We start from the raw sequence: 20,157 nt of genomic DNA, 5'->3' as shown, positions 1-20,157 counted from the left end.
CATCACAGGCCATCCACCAATCCTGTTGCGTTCCATCTCAGTTCCTTCAAAAGTCCCCCCTTCTGAAAGAGCTGGATACTGAATACCTGCTTACCAGAAGCAGTTCTATTAATTCCTAAACTGGGTAACACTAAACCGTTTTTTTTTCTTTCTTCATCTTTAGTGTGCAAACTGGAGCCAAACATCCCACTAAAAGAAGAAAGAAAGGGGATATATCAAGACATCAAAATGACTGGCTTGCAGAAACTTGAAGCAACGTTCTTAAAATACATTTTATTGGTGTATTTAATTAAGACTTACATGCAAATTTGCCAATTACAAAAATCCCTTCCCTGTATCTTGACTTTTACATGCACACTTCACAATTACTTAAATTTGCCTGAATTTGCTTAATTAGCATGATGTCAGAAATAAGTTATTTTAGAGTAGATTACTTATTTTAAGCTCATGTTGCTTGCACTCATTAGTATTTTGAAACAAAACTTTATAACTAAATATAAATATAATATAGTTATTTCATAACTGATTAAAATGTTTGTTTTTCTAGTCTTGGTGTATAAAGAAAAGTAGCCATTATCTAATATACTGTGGGACTTTGTGGTGAGGATATAAAATGGCATTAAAATCATTAAAATGAGGAAACCCCAAATGCTTCAGCAGAATTTTGAAGTTCAGACAGAAAATATTAGTCATTGCGGGGTAGAGGAGTTGCAAGATGGATTTTGCATTACTACCTGAAAGCCCAAGTCACGACAGGCAAGACAACTTTCTCTGGGTATGCACAAGTCATTTTGCGTGTGTATTACATTCCGAACAAATCATGACGTGTGAAAATTACCCCATTAAAACATGTGCTGCAGCCCTTTAATCCCCAACCAACCTTTAACAAGAGATGTGCAGATGCAACTTGAGCTCCAACTTGCATAAATGCTGAAAGAATGTAAGCAATAATCTCACTCCCACTCATCCCTGTGTTAACCACAAGCTTTCCTAGGAAATACATTTAAGGCAAGTTTCACAGGAGAAACCATGAAAAGCATGAGTGGCTGCTCTCAGTTTTAGGTGGGTGGTTGCCTGGTTGGCAGGCGTCTTTAACCAATCTATCAGCAAAAGTATTCTAATGTACTGTAATGTTCAAAGTTTCCAGGAGGGAGGGAGGCAATAACGATATGCTACTGCACCTCAGCAAAGAGGCCCTGCTAACTCAGAGACCTCATATGAACTGAGGTTTGCACCAGAGTGAGATTTCCTTCCCTCAGTCCCCACGAGAAGCTGCAGCAAGAGTGAACAAAGACTGGGCTGAAACATGTAGAATTTGTATATTTCTAGATGCAGGCTTGCTGAACTGGTCTCACCCAACTCTGCTTCTGCTACTAATGAAACTGGTTCACCACCCAGTCAAACACAGGGTGAGTGAAGCACAAATGTGTCAGACAGCTCAGCTGGCAGGGTGAAATTGAGCGGGAATGGGGGCGGCCGGCGGTCCTGCAGCAGGACTTGAGGAGGGCAGAGAGGAGGTCCACAGAGAGGACATTCCAATCCCGGGACACTCCGCTGTTCTTTTTTTTTGTGCAGCGCACTGTTCCAACACTGTAATTTGGACTAAAAATATTGCACTTTCTTTTTTTCTAAATACTGTGGGTACTTTTTTCCAATCCTGTGGCTCACCATTATGGTCCCTTCCCCCTATCAAAGCATGCATGTGCTGGACCTCTCATTGACTTTGTGTCTATTTAAGAATATTCTGATCTGGCATGCCATGACGACATTGTAATGCTCTATGAGCCAATTTAACAGGTTGCTGGCTGCTCACACTCAAAAACATAAGATGTCATATTAGAGTTACTTACTCTAGTCCTTGCGAAAGCCATGATGTGTGTTTGCTGTCCCCCCATGCTGCTATCTCCAAAGTCCTTTGTGGGAAGATGAATCTTGCCCTGACAAAGACAAACGTATTCTACTTTATAATTAAGTTTGGCATTCAGACATACAGTAACCTACATTAAGTACTACTATAGAAAATTATGTACAGTATTTGGATCATTTGCAGTGTTTTGATGGATCTGACCCTTGGGATCTTACTACTTGTACTTTTCGCACACTGTGTTTACAGCATGAGTCAAAACATATGCTATACCTTCATGATCCAATTACAATGATTTCAGAGGACAGCCATGGTCTGACAAGTTCTGACCAATGGCGGTCATATGACTAATGTGAGCTGAGCTGCAAAAAGCGAAACTAGAACTGTTCAGTGGTTGTGGTTGAAAACCATGATAAAAATTGTATTTTGCTTCATTGATATCTGTTCATTTTTTTTTGTAATAGTTGAGAAAAACAGTAACTTGTAAAGCAAGGTAATTGGTAAATAATATAAATATCTATATGAGAAGTTTCGTTAGCCTATAGGGCTTTAGGGAGGGAGGCATAGGCCTATAGAAATTAGCCGGCAGTATGACACAGCACGTACTAATCAAAGGTCCAATAAGAAATCCTCAGTGGTAGTCTAACTTAAATACAACTTTTGATGTTTTGTTGCAACTTAAACAAATGCTTTAAAGCACGAGAGGTGACCCATGCTTTGTAATCCAAGCCTTGCAATCTATTATTAATACACTGCAATGTTACCCTCAGGAATTTCATGTTTGTGGGTGTCCTACCCCAAAACTCTATTGAAGAGACCTAAACCTTGTCATTACAATTCCAATGATAATGACAGCTTCGAAATGCTCAGGGTTATTTCAGTTCTCTACTCCCTGTCATAGCAATTAGCTTTAAATTTAGTCCCCAAACTTTGTGCATGATGCCAGAGCAAAAAGCTATATTCTTAAATTTACAGTAACTACACCCTGAGATTTTAGGATATACGTTTTTGTTCAACGTTTGGTTGAATATTGTTCCTTGGGCACCCTCCAGTTTCTCCAGAAAGCAGAATTTGGACGCCAGTTCAGCTTTGCAAGGGCATGCAATGTGGGCTTTGGATTCAAATGACCTGCAATAACTTTACATTGTTTATTTCAGTTGGTTGAGGTTCTCAAAATCTGCAAAGTCAACTGCAATTTGTTGAACTTCTGTGGATTCTCCGCAATTTATGTAATCCAACAAAACAGCTGTGTGATCCTGATGGCTGTGTAACCTGTCAGCGGCCCATGGTTCTTCCCAGGGCACACAGTACAAAATGCCTCTCAGAAGGGGTGCAAATGTTATTCCATACCAGGGGGTGCACCTCGTTCCACATACACCTATGAACAGATCCTTGTGTCAATGTGTGCTACAGTGCATTCGGAAAGTTATCAGACCACTTGACCTTTTCCACATTTTGTTACATTACAGCCTTATTCGAAAATGGATTAAATTGTGGGGGTTTTCTCATCAATCTACACAATACCCCATAATGACAAAGCAAAAACAGGTTTAAAAAAAACTGCAATATCACATTCACATTAGTATTCAGACCCTTACTCAGTACTTTAATGAAAAACCTTTGGCAGCAATTACAGCCTCGAGTCGTCTTGGGTATGACGCTACAAGCTTGGCACACCTGTATTTGGGGAGTTTCTCCCATTCTTCTCTGCAGATCCTATCAAGCTCTGTCAGGTTGGATGGGGAGCATCGCTGCACAGCTATTTTCAGGTCTCTCCAGAGATGTTCGATCGGGTTCAAGTCCGGGCTCTGGCTGGGTCACTCAAGGACATTCAGAGACTTGTCCCGAAGCCACTCCTGCATTGACTTGACTGTGTGCTTAGGGTCGTTGTCCTGTTGGAAGGTGAACTTTCGCCCCAGTCTGAGGTCCTGAGCACTCTGGAGCAGGTTTTCATCAAGGATCTCTCTGTACTTTGCTCCATTCATCTTTCCCTCGATCCTGACTAGTCTCCCAGTCCCTGCCGCTGAAAAAAATCCCCATGCTTCACCGTAGGGATGGTGCCAGGTTTCCTCCAGACGTGACGCTTGGCAATCAGACCAAAGAGTTCAATCTTGGTTTCATCAGACCAGAGAATCTTGTTTCTCATGGTCTGAGTCCTTTAGGTGCCTTTTGGCAAACTCCAAGTGGGCTGTTATGTGCCTTTTACTGAGGAGTGGCTTCCGTCTGGCCACTCTACCATAAAGGCTTCATTGGTGGAGCGCTGCAGAGATGGTTGTCCTTCTGGAAGATTCTCCCATCTCCACAGAAGAACTCTGGAGCTCTGTCAGAGTGACCATTGGGTTCTTGTTCACCTCCCTGACCAAGGCCTTTCTCCCCCCGATTGCTCAGTTTGGCAGGGCGGCCAGCTCTAAAAACTCAACTCGTCGTGTTTGGAGGACAAAGAATGCTGAGTTGTATCCAAAGAACACCATACCTACTGTGAAGCATGGGGGTGGAAAGATCATGCTTTGGGGCTGTTTTTCTGCAAAGGGACCAGGACAACTGATCCGTGTAAAGGAAAGAATGAATGGGGCCATGTATCGTGAGATTTTGAGTGAAAACCTCCTTCCATCAGCAAGGGCATTGAAGATGAAACGTGGCTGGGTCTTTCAGCATGACAATGATCCCAAACACACTGCCCGGGCAACGAAGGAGTGGCTTCGTGAGAAGCATTTCAAGGTCCTGGAGTGGCCTAGCCAGTCTCCAGAACTCAACCCCATAGAAAATCTTTGGAGGGAGTTGAAAGTCCGTGTTGCGCAGCGACAGCCCCAAAACATCACTGCTCTAGAGGAGATCTGCATGGAGGAATAGGCCAAAATACCAGCAACAGTGTGTGAAAACCTTGTGAAGACTTACAGAAAACGTTTGACCTGTGTCATTGCCAACAAAGGGTATATACCCTAAGTATTGAGAAACTTTTGTTATTGACCAAATACTTATTTTCCACCACAATTTGCTAATAAATTCATTAAAAATCCTACAATGTGATTTTCTGGAGAAAAAAACTTTTTTCCCCCACTGTACATCCACAGGTACACCTCCAATTTATTCAAATGATGTCAATTAGCCTATCAGAAGCTTCTAAAGCCATGACATCATTTTCTGGAATTTTCCAAGCTGTTTAAAGGAACAGTCAACTTAGTGTATGTAAACTTCTGACCCACTGGAATTTTGATAAAGTGAATTATAAATTAAATAATCTGTCTGTAAACAATTGTTGGAAAAATTACTTGTGTCATGCACAAAGTAGATGTCCTAACCAACTTGCCAAAACTATAGTTTGTTAACAAGAAATGTGTAGAGTGGTTGAAAAACGAGTTTTAATGACTCCAACCTAAGGGTACGTAAACTTCCGACTTCAACTGTGTGTAAATAAGGTATTTCTGTTTTTTATTTTTAATAAATGTGCAAAAGTTTCTAAAAACCTGTTTTCACTTAGTCATTATGGGGTAGTGTGTGTAGATTGATGAGGAATTTTGTTTATTTAATCCATTTTAGAATAAGGCTGTAACATAACAAAATGTGGAAAAAGTAAAGGGGTCTGAATACTTTCCCGAAAGGACATACTTTCCAAATGAACATATCCCCGAAGCAGAAAATGAACATGTTTTCTTGATATTCATGCAAAGGTCTGTTGATGGGATGTTTCCGCATTTATCTAATTGGTCTGAATGTCTGTAGCACAGAGATCCTATTAAATGAGTTATACTGAACAAAAATATAAACGCAACATGCAACAATTTCAATGATTTTACTGAGTTACAGTTCATATAAGGAAATTAGTCAATTGAAATAAATTCATTAGGCCCTAATCTATGGATTTAGCTGGGTGGGTGGATTGATTGGGTGGACCTGATTGGGTGGACCTGGCTCCCAAGTGGGCATAGGCCCACCCACTTGGGAGCCAGGTCCACCCAATCAGAATGAGTTTTTCCCCACAAAAGGGCTTTATTACAGACCGAAATACTCCTCAGTTTCATCAGCTGTCCGGGTGGCTGGTCTCAGACAATCCCGCAGGTGAAGAAGCCGGAAGTGGAGGTCCTGGGCTGGCGTGGTTAGACGTGGTTAGACGTGGTCTGCGGTTGTGAGACCAGTTAGACATACTTCCAAATTCTTGAAAATGACATTGGAGGCGGCTTACACTACCGGTCAAAAGTTTTAGAACCCCTACTCATTCAAGGGTTTTTCTCTATTTTTACTATTTTCTACATTGTAGATTAATAGTGAAGACATCAAAGCTTTGAAATAACACATATGGAATCATGTAGTAACCAAAAAAGTGTTAAACAAATCAAAATATATTTTATATTTGACATTCTTCAAATAGCCACACTTTGCCTTGATTACAGCTTTGCACACTCTTGGCATTATCTCAACTAGCTTCACCTGGAATGCTTTTCCAACAATCTTGAAGGAGTTCCCACATATGCTGAGCACTTGTTGGCTGCTTTTCCTTCACTCTGCGGTCCGACTCATCCCAAACCATCTCAATTTGGTTGAGGTCGGGGGATTGTGGAGGCCAGGTCATCTGACGCAGCACTCCATCGCTCTCCTTCTTGGTCGAATAGCCCTTACACAGCCTGGAGGTGTGTTGGGTCATTGTCCTGTTGAAAAACAAATGATAGTCCCACTAAGCCCAAACCAGATGGGATGGCGTATCGCTGCAGAATGCTGTGGTAGCCATGCTGGTTAAGTGTGCTTTGAATTCTAAATAAATCACAGTGTCACCGGCAAAGCACCCCCACACCATAACACCTCCTCCTCCATGCTTTACGGTGGGAAATACACATGCAGAGATCATCCGTTCACCCACACCACTTCTCACAAAGACACGGTGGTTGGAATCAAAGATAATTGAAATCTTAAATATAAAATATATTTTGATTTGTTTAATAGTTTTTTGGTTACTAAATGATTCCATATGTGTTATTTATAGTTTTGATGTCTTCACTATTATTCTACAATGTAAAAAATTGTAAAAATAAAGAAAAGCCCTTGAATGAGTAGGTGTGCCCAAACTTTTGACTGGTAGTGTATGGTAGAGAAATGAACATTCAGTTCTCTGGCATCAGCTCTGGTGGACATTCCTTCAGTTAGCATGCCAATTGCACGCTCCCTCAAAACTTGAGACATCTGTGGCATTGTGTTGTGTGACAAAACTGCACATTTTAGAGTGGCCTTTTATTGTCTCCAGCACAAGGGGTCTCTTTGTAATGATCATGCTGTTTAATCAGCTTCTTGATATACCACACCTGTCAGGTGGATAGATTATCTTGGCAAAAGAGAAATGCTCACTAACAGGGAAGTAAAACAAATTTGTGCACAAAATTTGAGAGAAATACATTTTTTGTGCGTATGGAAAATGTCTGGGATCTTTTATTTCAGCTCATGAAACGTGGGACAAACACTTCACATGTTGCGTTTATATATTTTATGTTATTATATGGTGTGTAGCCTAGCCCTTAATCATGACTCTCAGTTCCATTAGATTATACATACTGTAAGTAATTGGATAAAGGATTATTCTATAAGGGGGTATTTTGCTTGTGGTATGGTTTTGGAACCATAAGAACCTTATTTTTTACATCAGCTAAAATTGATTATGAAAAAAACAAAAGGTTTGATATGCAGTCCACAGGAGGCTGCTGAGGGGAGAACGGTACATAATAATGGTTGGAAGGGAGCAAATGGAATGGCATCAAACACCTGGAAACCATGTGTTTGATGTTTTTGATATCATTCCACTCCAGTCATTACCACGACCCCATTCTCCCCAATTAAGGTGCCACCAACCTCCTGTGATACACACCTTTATAGGGTTAGGGTTCCCGCACGGCCATGTTTAACAGTCATCCAACTCGGGCCTCTTTCTAGAGCTCTGATTTACCGACCTTAAAATCACTGACGGCATGATTTGGACTCATATTCCCAGTTGTCTTGAACGCACCATCTGCCCCATGGAAGCGCTTACATCGTTTTCGTGACGTTGTCAGCCAACCCATCATGGTGTGTTGTTGTAGGCGCTAACTTGGGTATGGTTCGTTGGACAAAAACTATGGGAAAATTGAGTTTAGGGTTTTTGGATAAACGCTGAAAATAAGGGCTGTTAAACACAGGCTTATGAGATCTAATACTTTTGTTCTATGCGATAATCTTTATCAGCTAACATCACTTTTTGTGAATTTTGATGCATTTATGTAATCAGAAAACGCACACAGCCTAAAGCACATGAAGGCTTCATAATTCATAAAGGTCATGTTAACTGACTGATGTTATCTCAGAACAAAACGTATAAGATCGCCTAAGCCTGTGTAAACCTCAGACCATATTTTTGGTGTTTATCCCAAAACCATATCTTTCCCCATTAATTTTCCTCATAGGAATGGCTGAACGAACCAGAGGTAACTCATTTTCCGTTTATTAGGACTACAAGCTGGCGAGCTCTATAATGGACTAAGCAACGTTACTCCTTATAGTCAAAGGACCTTACTTGTTCTGTTTAAAGGCAAATTGGTTCTGGAAGCCAAAACAGCCAAATAGTCCATCTAATCGTGAATCGATTCTCAATTGTGGTATGTTCTAGAAACATAAATCCCTCTACTTTCAGATCACATAAAAATAATTTCACAAATGCTAAATACACTGTTTTAACTGGTTTATACACAGCCGACAGTATTTTTCAGTGACCGCATGTTTGTGGAGTCTGTTTTCCTTTTACACACAGGTGTTTGGAGAAGCAGATAGCTAATTAGCACAGGTGGTCCACTCTGTCTTCTGTCTGTTTTCCGTAAACAAGCGCTGTAACGTGGATATCTATTTTTCCCAGTCGGAGCACGTTTTCTTCCGAGTTCCCAGTTGTCGGAAATCCGATATGTTTTTGTGTGATTGCATGCTCATTGAAATTTAGCTGGAATCGTTGTGTATACTGTGCACATATGACATTACTTGTTTTTTGTTGTTGCATTTAACATTACATTACAGACATGCTGCAGGTGATTTTGACGTAGGCTGTGAGCATGTCCACAGCCAGTGCCATATGACAGCGTTTCTATGCCAACATTGTTGTAAACACGGTTTCCCCAGTGCCTTGAAGTGAAGCTAACCTAGTTAGCCTGTAAGTGTCCCATTAATTCTTAGCAGTTAAATTATAGCTAGTATTCGAAACAATGCCCAAGAAGAAAGGAAAAAATGGAAAGAAAAGTAAAGGGTAAGACAATTTTTTCTTGGCGTCGTTATAGCTTGAATTGGCTAGCTAGCTACCTGTAGCTAGTTTTACGCACGGTTTGTGTAGCTAATTTACTACAATTCTTTGTCCAAATGTCTAGAAAAGGAAAGAAAGAAGGCAAACATGAGTCAAAAGCAGATAAAGAGTCTGACATTGAGAAGGCAAAGGCCAATGCTGCTCTTTGGGAAGCCAGGCTGGATGTCACTGAACACTCGCGCGTGGAGTACCGTGAAGCTGCCCGCAGGTTGGCACGAGCCAATGAAGAGCTCACTAACCAGCAGTATCGTGCAGAGAAGGACACAGTTGACATAATTACCTTCTTGAAGAGGAAAGATGCCGAGAAAGAAGAAAAGGTTAACTTTTGTCCCCAGATATTTATAATATCCATAGTACATCTGCACCTTAATTTATTTTCGTTGGGGCGTTTCCTAACATTTTTTATTTTATTTCAGATTGCAAGGCTGGAGGGACAACTTAAAAGTAAAAAAAAACAAGCCCTTGAGGAAAATGAACAACTGGTAAGGATTTAGTCTTTGTGAAGGAACAAACTTGGGTAACCTGCCAAGTAAGTCTTCCATAATTTCAAAGAACAGGGAGTGACTAGACAGTTTACAAAAACAGGTCAGAAACGGACCAGGAACATTTGCATGTTTTACTAAAACTGCTGACATCCCTGCCCAGCATTGTAGTCTACAGTGAGGGGGAAAAAAGTATTTGATCCCCTGCTGATTTTGTACGTTTGCCCACTGACAAAGACATGATCAGTCTATAATTTTAATGGTAGGTTTATTTGAACAGTGAGAGACAGAATAACAACAAAAAAATCCAGAAAAATGCATGTCAAAAATGTTATAAATTGATTTGCATTTTAATGAGGGAAATAAGTATTTGACCCCTCTGCAAAACATTACCTAGTACTTGGTGGCAAAACCCTTGTTGGCAATCACAGAGGTCAGACGTTTCTTGTAGTTGGCCACCAGGTTTGCACACATCTCAGGAGGGATTTTGTCCCACTCCTCTTTGCAGATCTTCTCCAAGTCATTAAGGTTTCGAGGCTGATGTTTGGCAACTCGAAACCTTCAGCTCCCTCCACAGATTTTCTATGGGATTAAGGTCTGGAGACTGGCTAGGCCACTCCAGGACCTTAATGTGCTCCTTCTTGAGCCACTCCTTTGTTGCCTTGGCCGTGTGTTTTGGGTCATTGTCATGCTGGAATACCCATCCACGACCCATTTTCAATGCCCTGGCTGAGGGAAGGAGGTTCTCACCCAAGATTTGACGGTACATGGCCCCGTCCATCGTCCCTTTGATGCGGTGAAGTTGTCCTGTCCCCTTAGCAGAAAAACACCCCCAAAGCATAATGTTTCCACCTCCATGTTTGACGGTGGGGATGGTGTTCTTGGGGTCATAGGCAGCATTTCTCCTCCTCCAAACACGGCGAGTTGAGTTGATGCCAAAGAGCTCCATTTTGGTCTCATCTGACCACAACGCTTTCACCCAGTTCTCCTCTGAATCATTCAGATGTTAATTGGCAAACTTCAGACGGGCCTGTATATGTGCTTTCTTGAGCAGGGGGACCTTGCGGGCGCTGCAGGATTTCAGTCCTTCACGGCGTAGTGTGTTACCAATTGTTTTCTTGGTGACTATGGTCCCAGCTGCCTTGAGATATTTGACAATATCCTCCCGTGTAGTTCTGGGCTGATTCCTCGCCGTTCTCATGATCATTGCAACTCCACGAGGTGAGATCTTGCATGGAGCCCCAGGCCGAGGGAGATTGACAGTTATTTTGTGTTTCTTCCATTTGCGAACAATCGCACCAACTGTTGTCACCTTCTCACCAAGCTGCTTGGCAATGGTCTTGTAGCCCATTCCAGCCTTGTGTAGGTCTACAATCTTGTCCCTGACATCCTTGGAGAGCTCTTTGGTCTTGGCCATGGTGGAGAGTTTGGAATCTGATTGATTGATTGTTTCTGTGGACAGGTGTCTTTTATACAGGTAACAAGCTGAGATTAGGAGCACTCCCTTTAAGAGTGTGCTCCTAATCTCAGCTCGTTACCTGTATAAAAGACACCTGGGAGCCAGAAATCTTTCTGATTGAGAGGGGGTCAAATACTTATTTTCCTCATTTTAAAATGCAAATCAATTTATAACATTTTTGACATGTGTTTTTCTGGATTTTTTTGTTGTTATTCTGTCTCTCACTGTTCAAATAAACCTACCATTAAAATTATAGACTGATCATTTCTTTGTCAGTGGGCAAACGTACAAAATCAGCAGGGGATCAAACACTTTTTTACCTCACTGTAAATCATATTAATTGTCCTGCAAGCCTCAAGGCTATACATTGTTTGTCTGATGTCATGTACAGCATCAAAAGAATGTGCTGTGTTGTGTCTGAACAACAGTGTTATTTTTTAATTAGGCAGTCCCTATGCAAATTTATAGAAAACAAGCTAAGAAAACATAAAACTAAGAAACGAATCCCTACATTTCCAGCCATATAGTCTAGATTTATGATATATGGTAATGCTATGCGGCAACAGAAAATAAAACTTAATTAAAATGTGCATGGTCTCAAACATACAAACTAGTTTTGATATAGCCTAAGTTATCCATCCCTCATGTGTCATATGGATTGTTTGTGCTGGTGTGCAACTTTTTTACGGGTTAATTTTGACAGTTGATCACATTGATTGGAGTAAAGATCATCCAAATATCTGTTGCAATGGTTCAACAACAAGGAAATGTGCCGCTTTGGCTAACAGCTGTTTTCCATCTCCATTTCTTACTTCATGGTGGTAAAAATAGGACCCAATAAGCTTTTGAGAAATAAAAGAAGCTCGGTCTGGACCAACTAAAAAAATCCCCATCATATGCCTATGTAGCACTAATTCTGGAAATAAATATTGATGTGGTTGAGCTAAAGATGTGATTTCAAGACATGCCCCTCAAATCCATTTGCTCATTGTGAAGTGATAAAATGGTTCATCTTGAAAATTGACTTAGCTAATGGAAACCATTGCATTAATAGCACTCAAAGAACGTGAGTGCAGTGGCTTTTGTCTCAAAGTAGTCTGACATGTGACTCTGAATGTTGAAAAAGTCAGCCAACCAAACAACTACACTGAGTGTACAAAACATTAAGGACACCTGCTATTTCCATGACAGACTGACCAGGTGATTCCAGGTGAAAGCTATGATCCCTTATTGATGTCACTTTTTAGATCCACTTCAATCAGTGTAGGTGAATGGGGGGAGACAGCTTAAAGAATGATTTTTTAAATTGAAACATGGATTGTGTATGTGTGCCATTCGGAGGGTGAATGGGTGAATGGGCAAGACAAAAGATTTATGTGCCTTTGAACGGGGTATGGTAGTAGGTGCCAGGCGCAACGGTTTGTGTCAAGAACTGCAATGCTGCTGGGTTTTTCACGCTCAACAGTTTCCTGCTTTCGACACCTTGGAGAGTCCATGCCCTGACAAATTGAGGCTGTTCTGAGGGCAAAAGCGGGGGTGCAACCTCAATATTAGGAAGGTGTTCTTAATGTTCTGTACACTCAGTGTATATCATCAAGAGTTTTCCAGTCATTCTATTGGGTCAGTGTCATATTTTAATTACATTTAAAACACTGCATTAGGCAAAACAAAGAAAAGAGAGATGCATCCATAAGCAAAACTTCTTAAGCACAAATCTGGCCATCAGATAGCATTGAGGAGTACACCACATCAGTCACTGGCTTCATCAATAAGTGCATCGATGATGTCGTCCCCACAGTGACAGTACGTACATACCCCAACCAGAAGCCATGGATTACAGGAAACATCCGCACTGAGCTAAAGGGTAGAGCTGCCGCTTTCAAGGAGCGGGACTCTAACCCGGACGCTTATAAGAAATCCCGCTATGCCCTCAGACGAATCATCAAACAGGCAAAGAGTCAATACAGGACTAAGATTGAATCGTACTACACCGGCTCTGACGCTCGTCGGATGTGGCAGGGCTTGAAAACTATTACAGACTACAAAGGGAAGCACAGCCGCGAGCTTCCCAGTGACACAAGCCTACCAGACGAGCTAAACCACTTCTATGCTCGCTTCGAGGCAAGCAACACTGAAGCATGCATGAGAGCACCAGCTGTTCCGGATGACTATGTGATCACGCTCTCCGTAGACTTTTAAGCAGGTCAACATTAACAAGGCCGCAGGGCCAGACGGATTACCAGGACGTGTACTCTGAGCATGTGCTGACCAACTGGCCAACATTTTCAACATGTCCCTGACTGAGTCTGTAATACCAACATGTTTCAAGCAGACCACCATAGTCCCCGTGCCCAAGGACACTAAGATAACCTGCCTAAATGACTACTGACCCGTAGCACTGACGTCTGTAGCCATGAAGTGCTTTGAAAGGCTGGTCATGGCTCACATCAACACCATTATCCCAGAAACCCTAGACCCACTCCAATTTGCATACCGCCCCAACAGATCCACAGATGATGCAATCTCTATTGCACTCCACACTGCCCTTTCCCACCTGGACAAGAGGAACACCTACGTGAGAATGCTATTCATTGACTACAGCTCAGCATTCAACACCATAGTGCCCTCAAAGCTCATCACTAAGCTAAGGATCCCGGGACTAAACACCTCCCTCTGCAACTGGATCCTGGACTTCCTGACGGGCCGCACCCAGGTGGTAAGGGTAGGTAACAACACATCTGCCACACTGATCCTCAACACGGGGGCCCCTCAGGGGTGCGTGCTCAGTCCCCTCCTGTACTCCCTGTTCACCCATGACTGCATGGCCAGGCACGACTCCAACACCATCATTAAGTTTGCCGACGACACAACAGTGGTAGGCCTGATCACCGACAACGATGAGACAGCCTATAGGGAGGAGGTCAGAGACCTGGCCGTGTGGTGCCAGGATAACAACCTCTCCCTCAACGTGACCAAGACAAAGGAGATGATTGTGGACTACAGGAAAAAAAAGAGGACTGAGCACGCCCCCATTCTCATCGACGGGGCTATAGTGGAACAGGTTGAGAGCTTCAAGTTCCTTGGTGTCCACATAACCAACGAACTATCATGGTCCAAACACACCAAGACAGTCGTGAAGAGGGCACGGCAAAGCCTTTTCCCCCTCAGGAGACTGAAAAGATTTGGCATGGGTCCTCAGATCCTCAAAAAATTCTACAGCTGCACCATCGAGAGCATCCTGACTGGTTGCATCACCGCCTGGTATGGCAACTGCTTGGCCTCCGACCGCAAGGCACTACAGAGGGTAGTGCGTACGGCCCAGTACATCACTGGGGCCAAGCTTCCTGCCATCCAGGACCTCTATACCAGGCGGTGTCAGAGGAAGGCCCTCAAAATTGTCAAAGACTCCAGCCACCCTAGTCATAGACTTTTCTCTCTGCTACTGCACGGCAAGTGGTACCGGAGTGCCAAGTCTAGGTCCAAAATACTTCTCAACAGCTTCTACCCCCAAGCCATAAGACTCCTGAACAGCTAATCATGGCTACCCAGACTATTTGCACTGCCCCCCCACCCCATCTTTTTACGCTGCTGCTACTCTGTTAATTATTTATGCATAGTCACTTTAACTCTACCCACATGTACATATTACTTCAACTACCTCAACTAGCCGGTGCCCCCGCACATTGAATCTGCACCGGTACCCCCCTGTATACAGTCATGGCCAAAATTGTTGGCACCCCTGAAATTTTTCCAGAAAATGAAGTATTTCTCACAGAAAAGTATTGAAATTACACATGTTTTGCTATGCACATGTTTATTATGGGTGCCAATCATTTTGTCCGGCCCATTTTTTGAGTTTTGTGTGAAATTATGTCAAATTTGCTTTTTTCCTGTTTTTTTTGTGTTATTCCAATACACACAAAGGAAATAAACATGTGCATAGCAAAACATGTGTAATTTCAATACTTTTCTGTGAGAAATACTTCATTTTCTGGAAAAATTTCAGGGGTGCCAACAATTTTGGCCATGACTGTATATAGCCTCCCTAGTGTTATTTTATTTAACTTCTGCTCTTTTTTTCTCAACACTTTTTTGTTGTTTTATTTTACTTTTTTATTAAAAATAAATGCACTGTTGGTTAAGGGCTGTAAGTAAGCATTTCACTGTGATGTCTGCACCTGTTGTATTCGGCGCATGTGGCCAATAAAATGTGATTTGATTTGATGAAGGAATGGGAGCTTTCTAAAGAGAGCTGTTGATCATTTAATTTATCCCTGTCGTAAGTTTATAGAATAGCATTTATAGAGTTATCTAAAGAATATAAATTAGGCATAACAATATAATCAAATAGTTGGTAACCTATAATTTAGTCATCATGTACATGATTGTGGGTGCATGTTTTGCTTGCCTTCAATAACTTTGGCAATTTTTGTCACATTTTTGACTGGAGTGTACACAGCAGCAGTTAAACTGATTTCAGCCTTTCTGACTGATCTGTTCCCGAAGTTGGGTTGGGTTGCAAAGGCCGGACTTCATCTAAACTTTTTGATTTTCGTCCCAGCTATTATAAGTGGTTGTTTTCCTCCTATTCCTGGAAGCTATGGTAATTTTTTTCAGAAAATCTGAATAGATTCTATTTCTGAAATGGCAACTGCCATCTCACGTACAAATATGTAGTGGATACACACAGATGGTGTACATTCTCAAAATGTTCATTGTATACGTAGCTAACAATAGTGGTGTATACACTATTTACACCTGCTGTATAGAGTTACATTATTGTCTATGTCTCCAAAATTCAAGATATATAACTATATGATTGGTTGTTGCAGGTTGCAGAGTACACTCTTAAAATCAATAAGCTGGAAGAGAAGTTTGAGAAGAGATCCAATGAGTTCAGGATGATCCAGGGTGAACTGAAGACTATCAAGGAGTTTCGAAAAAAGAAAGCCCAGATGGAGCAGGAGTTAAATAGTGTGAGAACAACATAGACAGAAACCTTGCTTGACACCCTGAAGTACCACTCTTGATTGTGTATGATTTCACAGTTCTATCAATGATCATCAACTCTCTACTTTCTAGATTAAAGAAAGCATGTACATTGCGGACAGGGAGCACAAGGAAAGCCTAGCTAGAATGGAGCACAAATTCTTCAGTGAAAAGGTATGATGATGGCTTCAAATTGACACATTATTTTGTACATGCACTTACAGTTCCAAGGAGGTGTTGCCAGTGCAAAATAAACTTGGGGAAAACTAGCCTTGAGCTAATAAAAAAGTATTGGATTAAATGGGTAAAGATGTTCAGGTGTAAAAGGCCTAACTGAGCAATAGAGAGGCGGGAGAGAAACAGTGAGTACTGTGTGTTCCCTTGCAGGTTCGCCTAGAGAAGGAGGCCGAGCAGAGGATCGCCCAGCTAGCTGAGAGGGCCCACAATGAAGCCATTGTGTGAGTGTCTCCGCTGGCCAATTACATGCTAATTTTACTTTTCAAACTGCACCTTCAGGTCAGGGGGAAAAAAAGAGGCAAAATACATAATTTGTGAGGGAAAACAAGGTTATTATCTTGACTACACCAGTTTGTCTTCCTCAAGATAGTGTACATCACCTAAGCCAATGATGACATCCCCAGCAGTTCCAGAATGCTTTGCAGGGAAGAGTGTTCTGGTTTGGAACAGAGTGTGGGGAAGACCTCTGTGTGCTGTATAGTTCTAAAGCCATGTAGGCTGTCATTGTAAATAAGAATTTGTTCTTAACTGACTTGCCTAGTTAAATAAAGATAAAATAAAATAAAAAATATGAGGACAGACTAGGGATGTACTTTGAATTCTGTGTGTTTTATGGTCTATAAACTCTTCAACATTGACACTGAATGTGGCATTTATCATCGATTGCATTGCCAATTCTAGACCTAAATCCTTGGCCATATATAAAGTTGAAATGCATGTAACCTGTGTTTTCAGACAGAGCTGACATTGACCCAGTTTGTCTCAATTTGGTGACTAAGCGAGAGTGACTCAAAGGAAAATTAAAACCAGATCCTTCCCAGTATTCTAAGCTTGGAATTGAATGTCACTTATAATTTGCTCTAGTCTACCACATCACCAGACTGCTCCCTATCCCGCCACCAAACCCAATGCACCACCTTGATGTTGTCGAAGTGACTTTAGACTGATAGATAACAGAGGGGGAAGTGCCAGTTGTACCTCAGAGTTTGGCACCTAACATAAAAAACGGTGCATTCCTTGTTTCCTACACTAACAGCCAGTTGGACGATGCGTCACGCTCAGTGTTCAAGGAGAACGTTCGTCTCAGTGAGGCTCTCAGCTGCCATATGAAGGAGGTAGATGACCTGAGGAAGATGACTGTGTCATTGGCTGAGGAAAACACTTCCCTGGCACTGCATAAGGTACACCGGCACCATGGCACGTCAAACAGAGCAGTGGGCATTTTCATGCACTGGCAGGGCCTGGACAAAATAATTTGTATTTATTTATGTGGCAGATCTCCAGTGGACATACAGTATTTTAGATGGTATTTCCCCTGTTTTATTTATTTTTGATGACCCCATGTTTGTTTTACTTGCGGCCCCTCTTTCCCCTCACCTCCACAGTACGAGCCAGTATCTCGGTGGCTGGTAGTTGTGATGAGTTTCCACTGGCTTCTGGGTTCCAAGTCAGTGGCTTCCCCCTCAGCATTTCTGGCACTGTTTCTCTAAGGCAAATAAATACAGTGTACCGTAATCTCATCCCTGATTATGTCGATAAAGCAAGGATAGGATTAAGTCACCCCAGCTCAGTATTTCTTCCAATCATTCTTCCATTCTTAATCCTTTTTCCGTTTGGCAGTTAAGTCCCCCAAAACATTATCCATTTATCAAAATGCCATTTAGTGGCTTTAATGAATTACGTTACTTTGGAGAATGCCTTATGTATATTTTCATGATGATCTCAACTCTTATTTTAAGACTAACCCCTCAATCCTTCCTATATTTTCCACCCCTAGGAGACCAGTGAGCTGATGATAAAGGAGAATGTGTCCCAGGTAAGGGCCCAGAATGAGGAGATAGCAGAGCTTAGGGGGAAGGTGGGGACCTTGGAGCAGGCCCTGGGGCTCATGGTGGGGGAGTTTGAGAGAGACAAGGAGGAGACGCAGCACCGAGCCCTGGTTAGCACCCAGGCCGGCCAGGTGGAGCTGGATAAACTGCAGAAGCTGCTGGCCATGAGGGAGAAGGAGATGGGGCGAGTGAAGCGGCTGGCGCACAGCATTGTGGAGCAGCGCACAGAGCTGGAGTGCTTCTTTCAGGAGGCTTTGGGCCAGGTGAAGCAGGAGATCCAGGCCAGCCGGCTGCAGTACAGGCAGGAGGCCCTGGAGGCCTACCGCAGGAGGATGAGTGAGGCCCGGTCAGGCAAGCAGGAGTACCCCCGCATCCGCACCTTCCACAAAACCCCTCACAGCACCAACAGTGTCTACACCGACCTGGAAGAGGCCGAGAAGTGGTGAGGCCTGCCTGCGGTCTTTACCACCACTTACTGTACATTTCCCCATTGCACTGGTAGAAACTGTTCCAACTTGGAAATCTATTTTTCCACTACACTTGTGTTTCAGGAATAATCTCCAGAGCAACAAGGTTGACATCTCTGAACTCACGTGGGAGCAGAAGGAGAAAGTGCTTAGACTGCTGTTTGCAAAAATGAACGGACAGAAAGCAAGGTAACAGCTAGCTACTACATTGTGTGGGTCCTGTGTTGTCTGCCAGCAGACATGCTCATTGTTAGCTTCCCTATTTTCTCATTTCTATTTCTACTGCGTTCAGTTTAGAATGATACCATCAAATTGGAATCATTAAACATGAAAACGAAACCACTAGCACAATAAATGTTGAGAACAAAACGCAGTGACACCATAAGAAGCATGAGCCGTGCTGCAGTCTGGGAGAGGGCCTTTATTTGTGACTCCTCCTTTTTAATGTCTTAAACAGCTCTTTTCTCAGCAAAAGAGGATACCATAAAACATCAGTTAGGTTTAAACCAATTTTCTTTTCCGTCCAGCGGCTTAAAAAGAATGAAGAAAGAGTCTGGGTACAATAGTAAAAATAGGGCCAGCCACAGAGTCGTGTGCTTGAAAACAAACATCTGGCCACGCAGATTTGCCTTCAGCCTCTTGGCCCCACTTCACGTGCACAAGGGGTTTATTTCGTTTTTGAACGCCTGTGGTCAGGGAACCGCTGGCAACATTAATTTTAAGTTGAGTGCAGGGGATCTGAATGTATAAGGGGGTATTGGAGGGCAGAGATGTGCATTCATGGCAATGTCAACATTTCCCTGGCATCTAGCCTTGCAAACATACAGCATTTGGCAACGTAGGATGAATTTACAGCAGTAGAGTATGAATCATAATGACCTGATGTAACCCTTACAAGGCCTTTCTGCAGTCAACAGCTAGAGAGAACAGGTGCCACAGTATGGTAAAATATGCCTTTTTTAAATGTACAGCATTTCAATGCAACTTATTTAGCAGGAAACAGAGTCAACCTTTGGCGTTGTCTGCGTCCCCAGAGAAAAACCAGAACGACACTAATCTCGGGTAAGACACCAAAAGAATGCTTGAGGACATGACAGTCCTGGTTTTTGTCTTCATAATTACAACGCTTCGGTAGATTTATGTCCAACAGAGCATGTTTAGCCACCGAAACATTTAGCAGTGAGAGTGATTCCTGAGTGTGATTTATCAGACCTTGTTGATTTTTTTGTTACATAATGACATGTCTTGCAGAATTACAGAGGAGCCGTCCCATGTGCCCTTCATCACCCAGGCGCCTGTGTCTAACCTGCCCTCGAACCCCAGCGCCCTGCCGGATATCCAGACCACATGACCTCTCCCTGCAGTGTTAGTCGGTCTGAGAAATGTGCTTGTCCAAATGAAGTGTCTCCAGAATTATGTGGATGGTTATGTGAAAATTGCTTCTATGGTATTTTCTCATTGTCATGAATTAAAGTTTACTTGAACTTAAAACAGACAGACAGGGGAAAAAGACAGATGGACGATAAAGGG

The 20,157-nt window shown here is 42.4% G+C and overlaps 1 protein-coding gene across 1 annotated transcript; it reads left to right on the top strand.

Moving 5' to 3' along the window:
- Positions 1–9,220: 9,220 nt before the first annotated feature.
- On the top strand, positions 9,221–19,978 carry bbof1a (basal body orientation factor 1a; the record flags this gene model as incomplete). Its single annotated transcript, XM_084181578.1, has 10 exons — positions 9,221–9,481; positions 9,581–9,646; positions 15,938–16,081; positions 16,188–16,268; positions 16,482–16,552; positions 17,368–17,512; positions 18,109–18,602; positions 18,712–18,816; positions 19,621–19,689; positions 19,879–19,978. 10 exons carry the CDS (start codon positions 9,221–9,223, stop codon positions 19,976–19,978), a joined length of 1,536 nt encoding a protein of 511 aa, XP_084037704.1.
- Between the last annotated feature and the right edge of the window lie 179 nt (positions 19,979–20,157).

The sequence above is a fragment of the Coregonus lavaretus genome (assembly GCF_964263955.1).
Source record: "Coregonus lavaretus genome assembly, chromosome: 18".
In the NCBI taxonomy this organism is placed as follows: domain Eukaryota; kingdom Metazoa; phylum Chordata; class Actinopteri; order Salmoniformes; family Salmonidae; genus Coregonus; species Coregonus lavaretus.
Note: the sequence above shows the minus strand (reverse complement) of the source record. Positions and strands in the feature narration are given on the sequence as shown.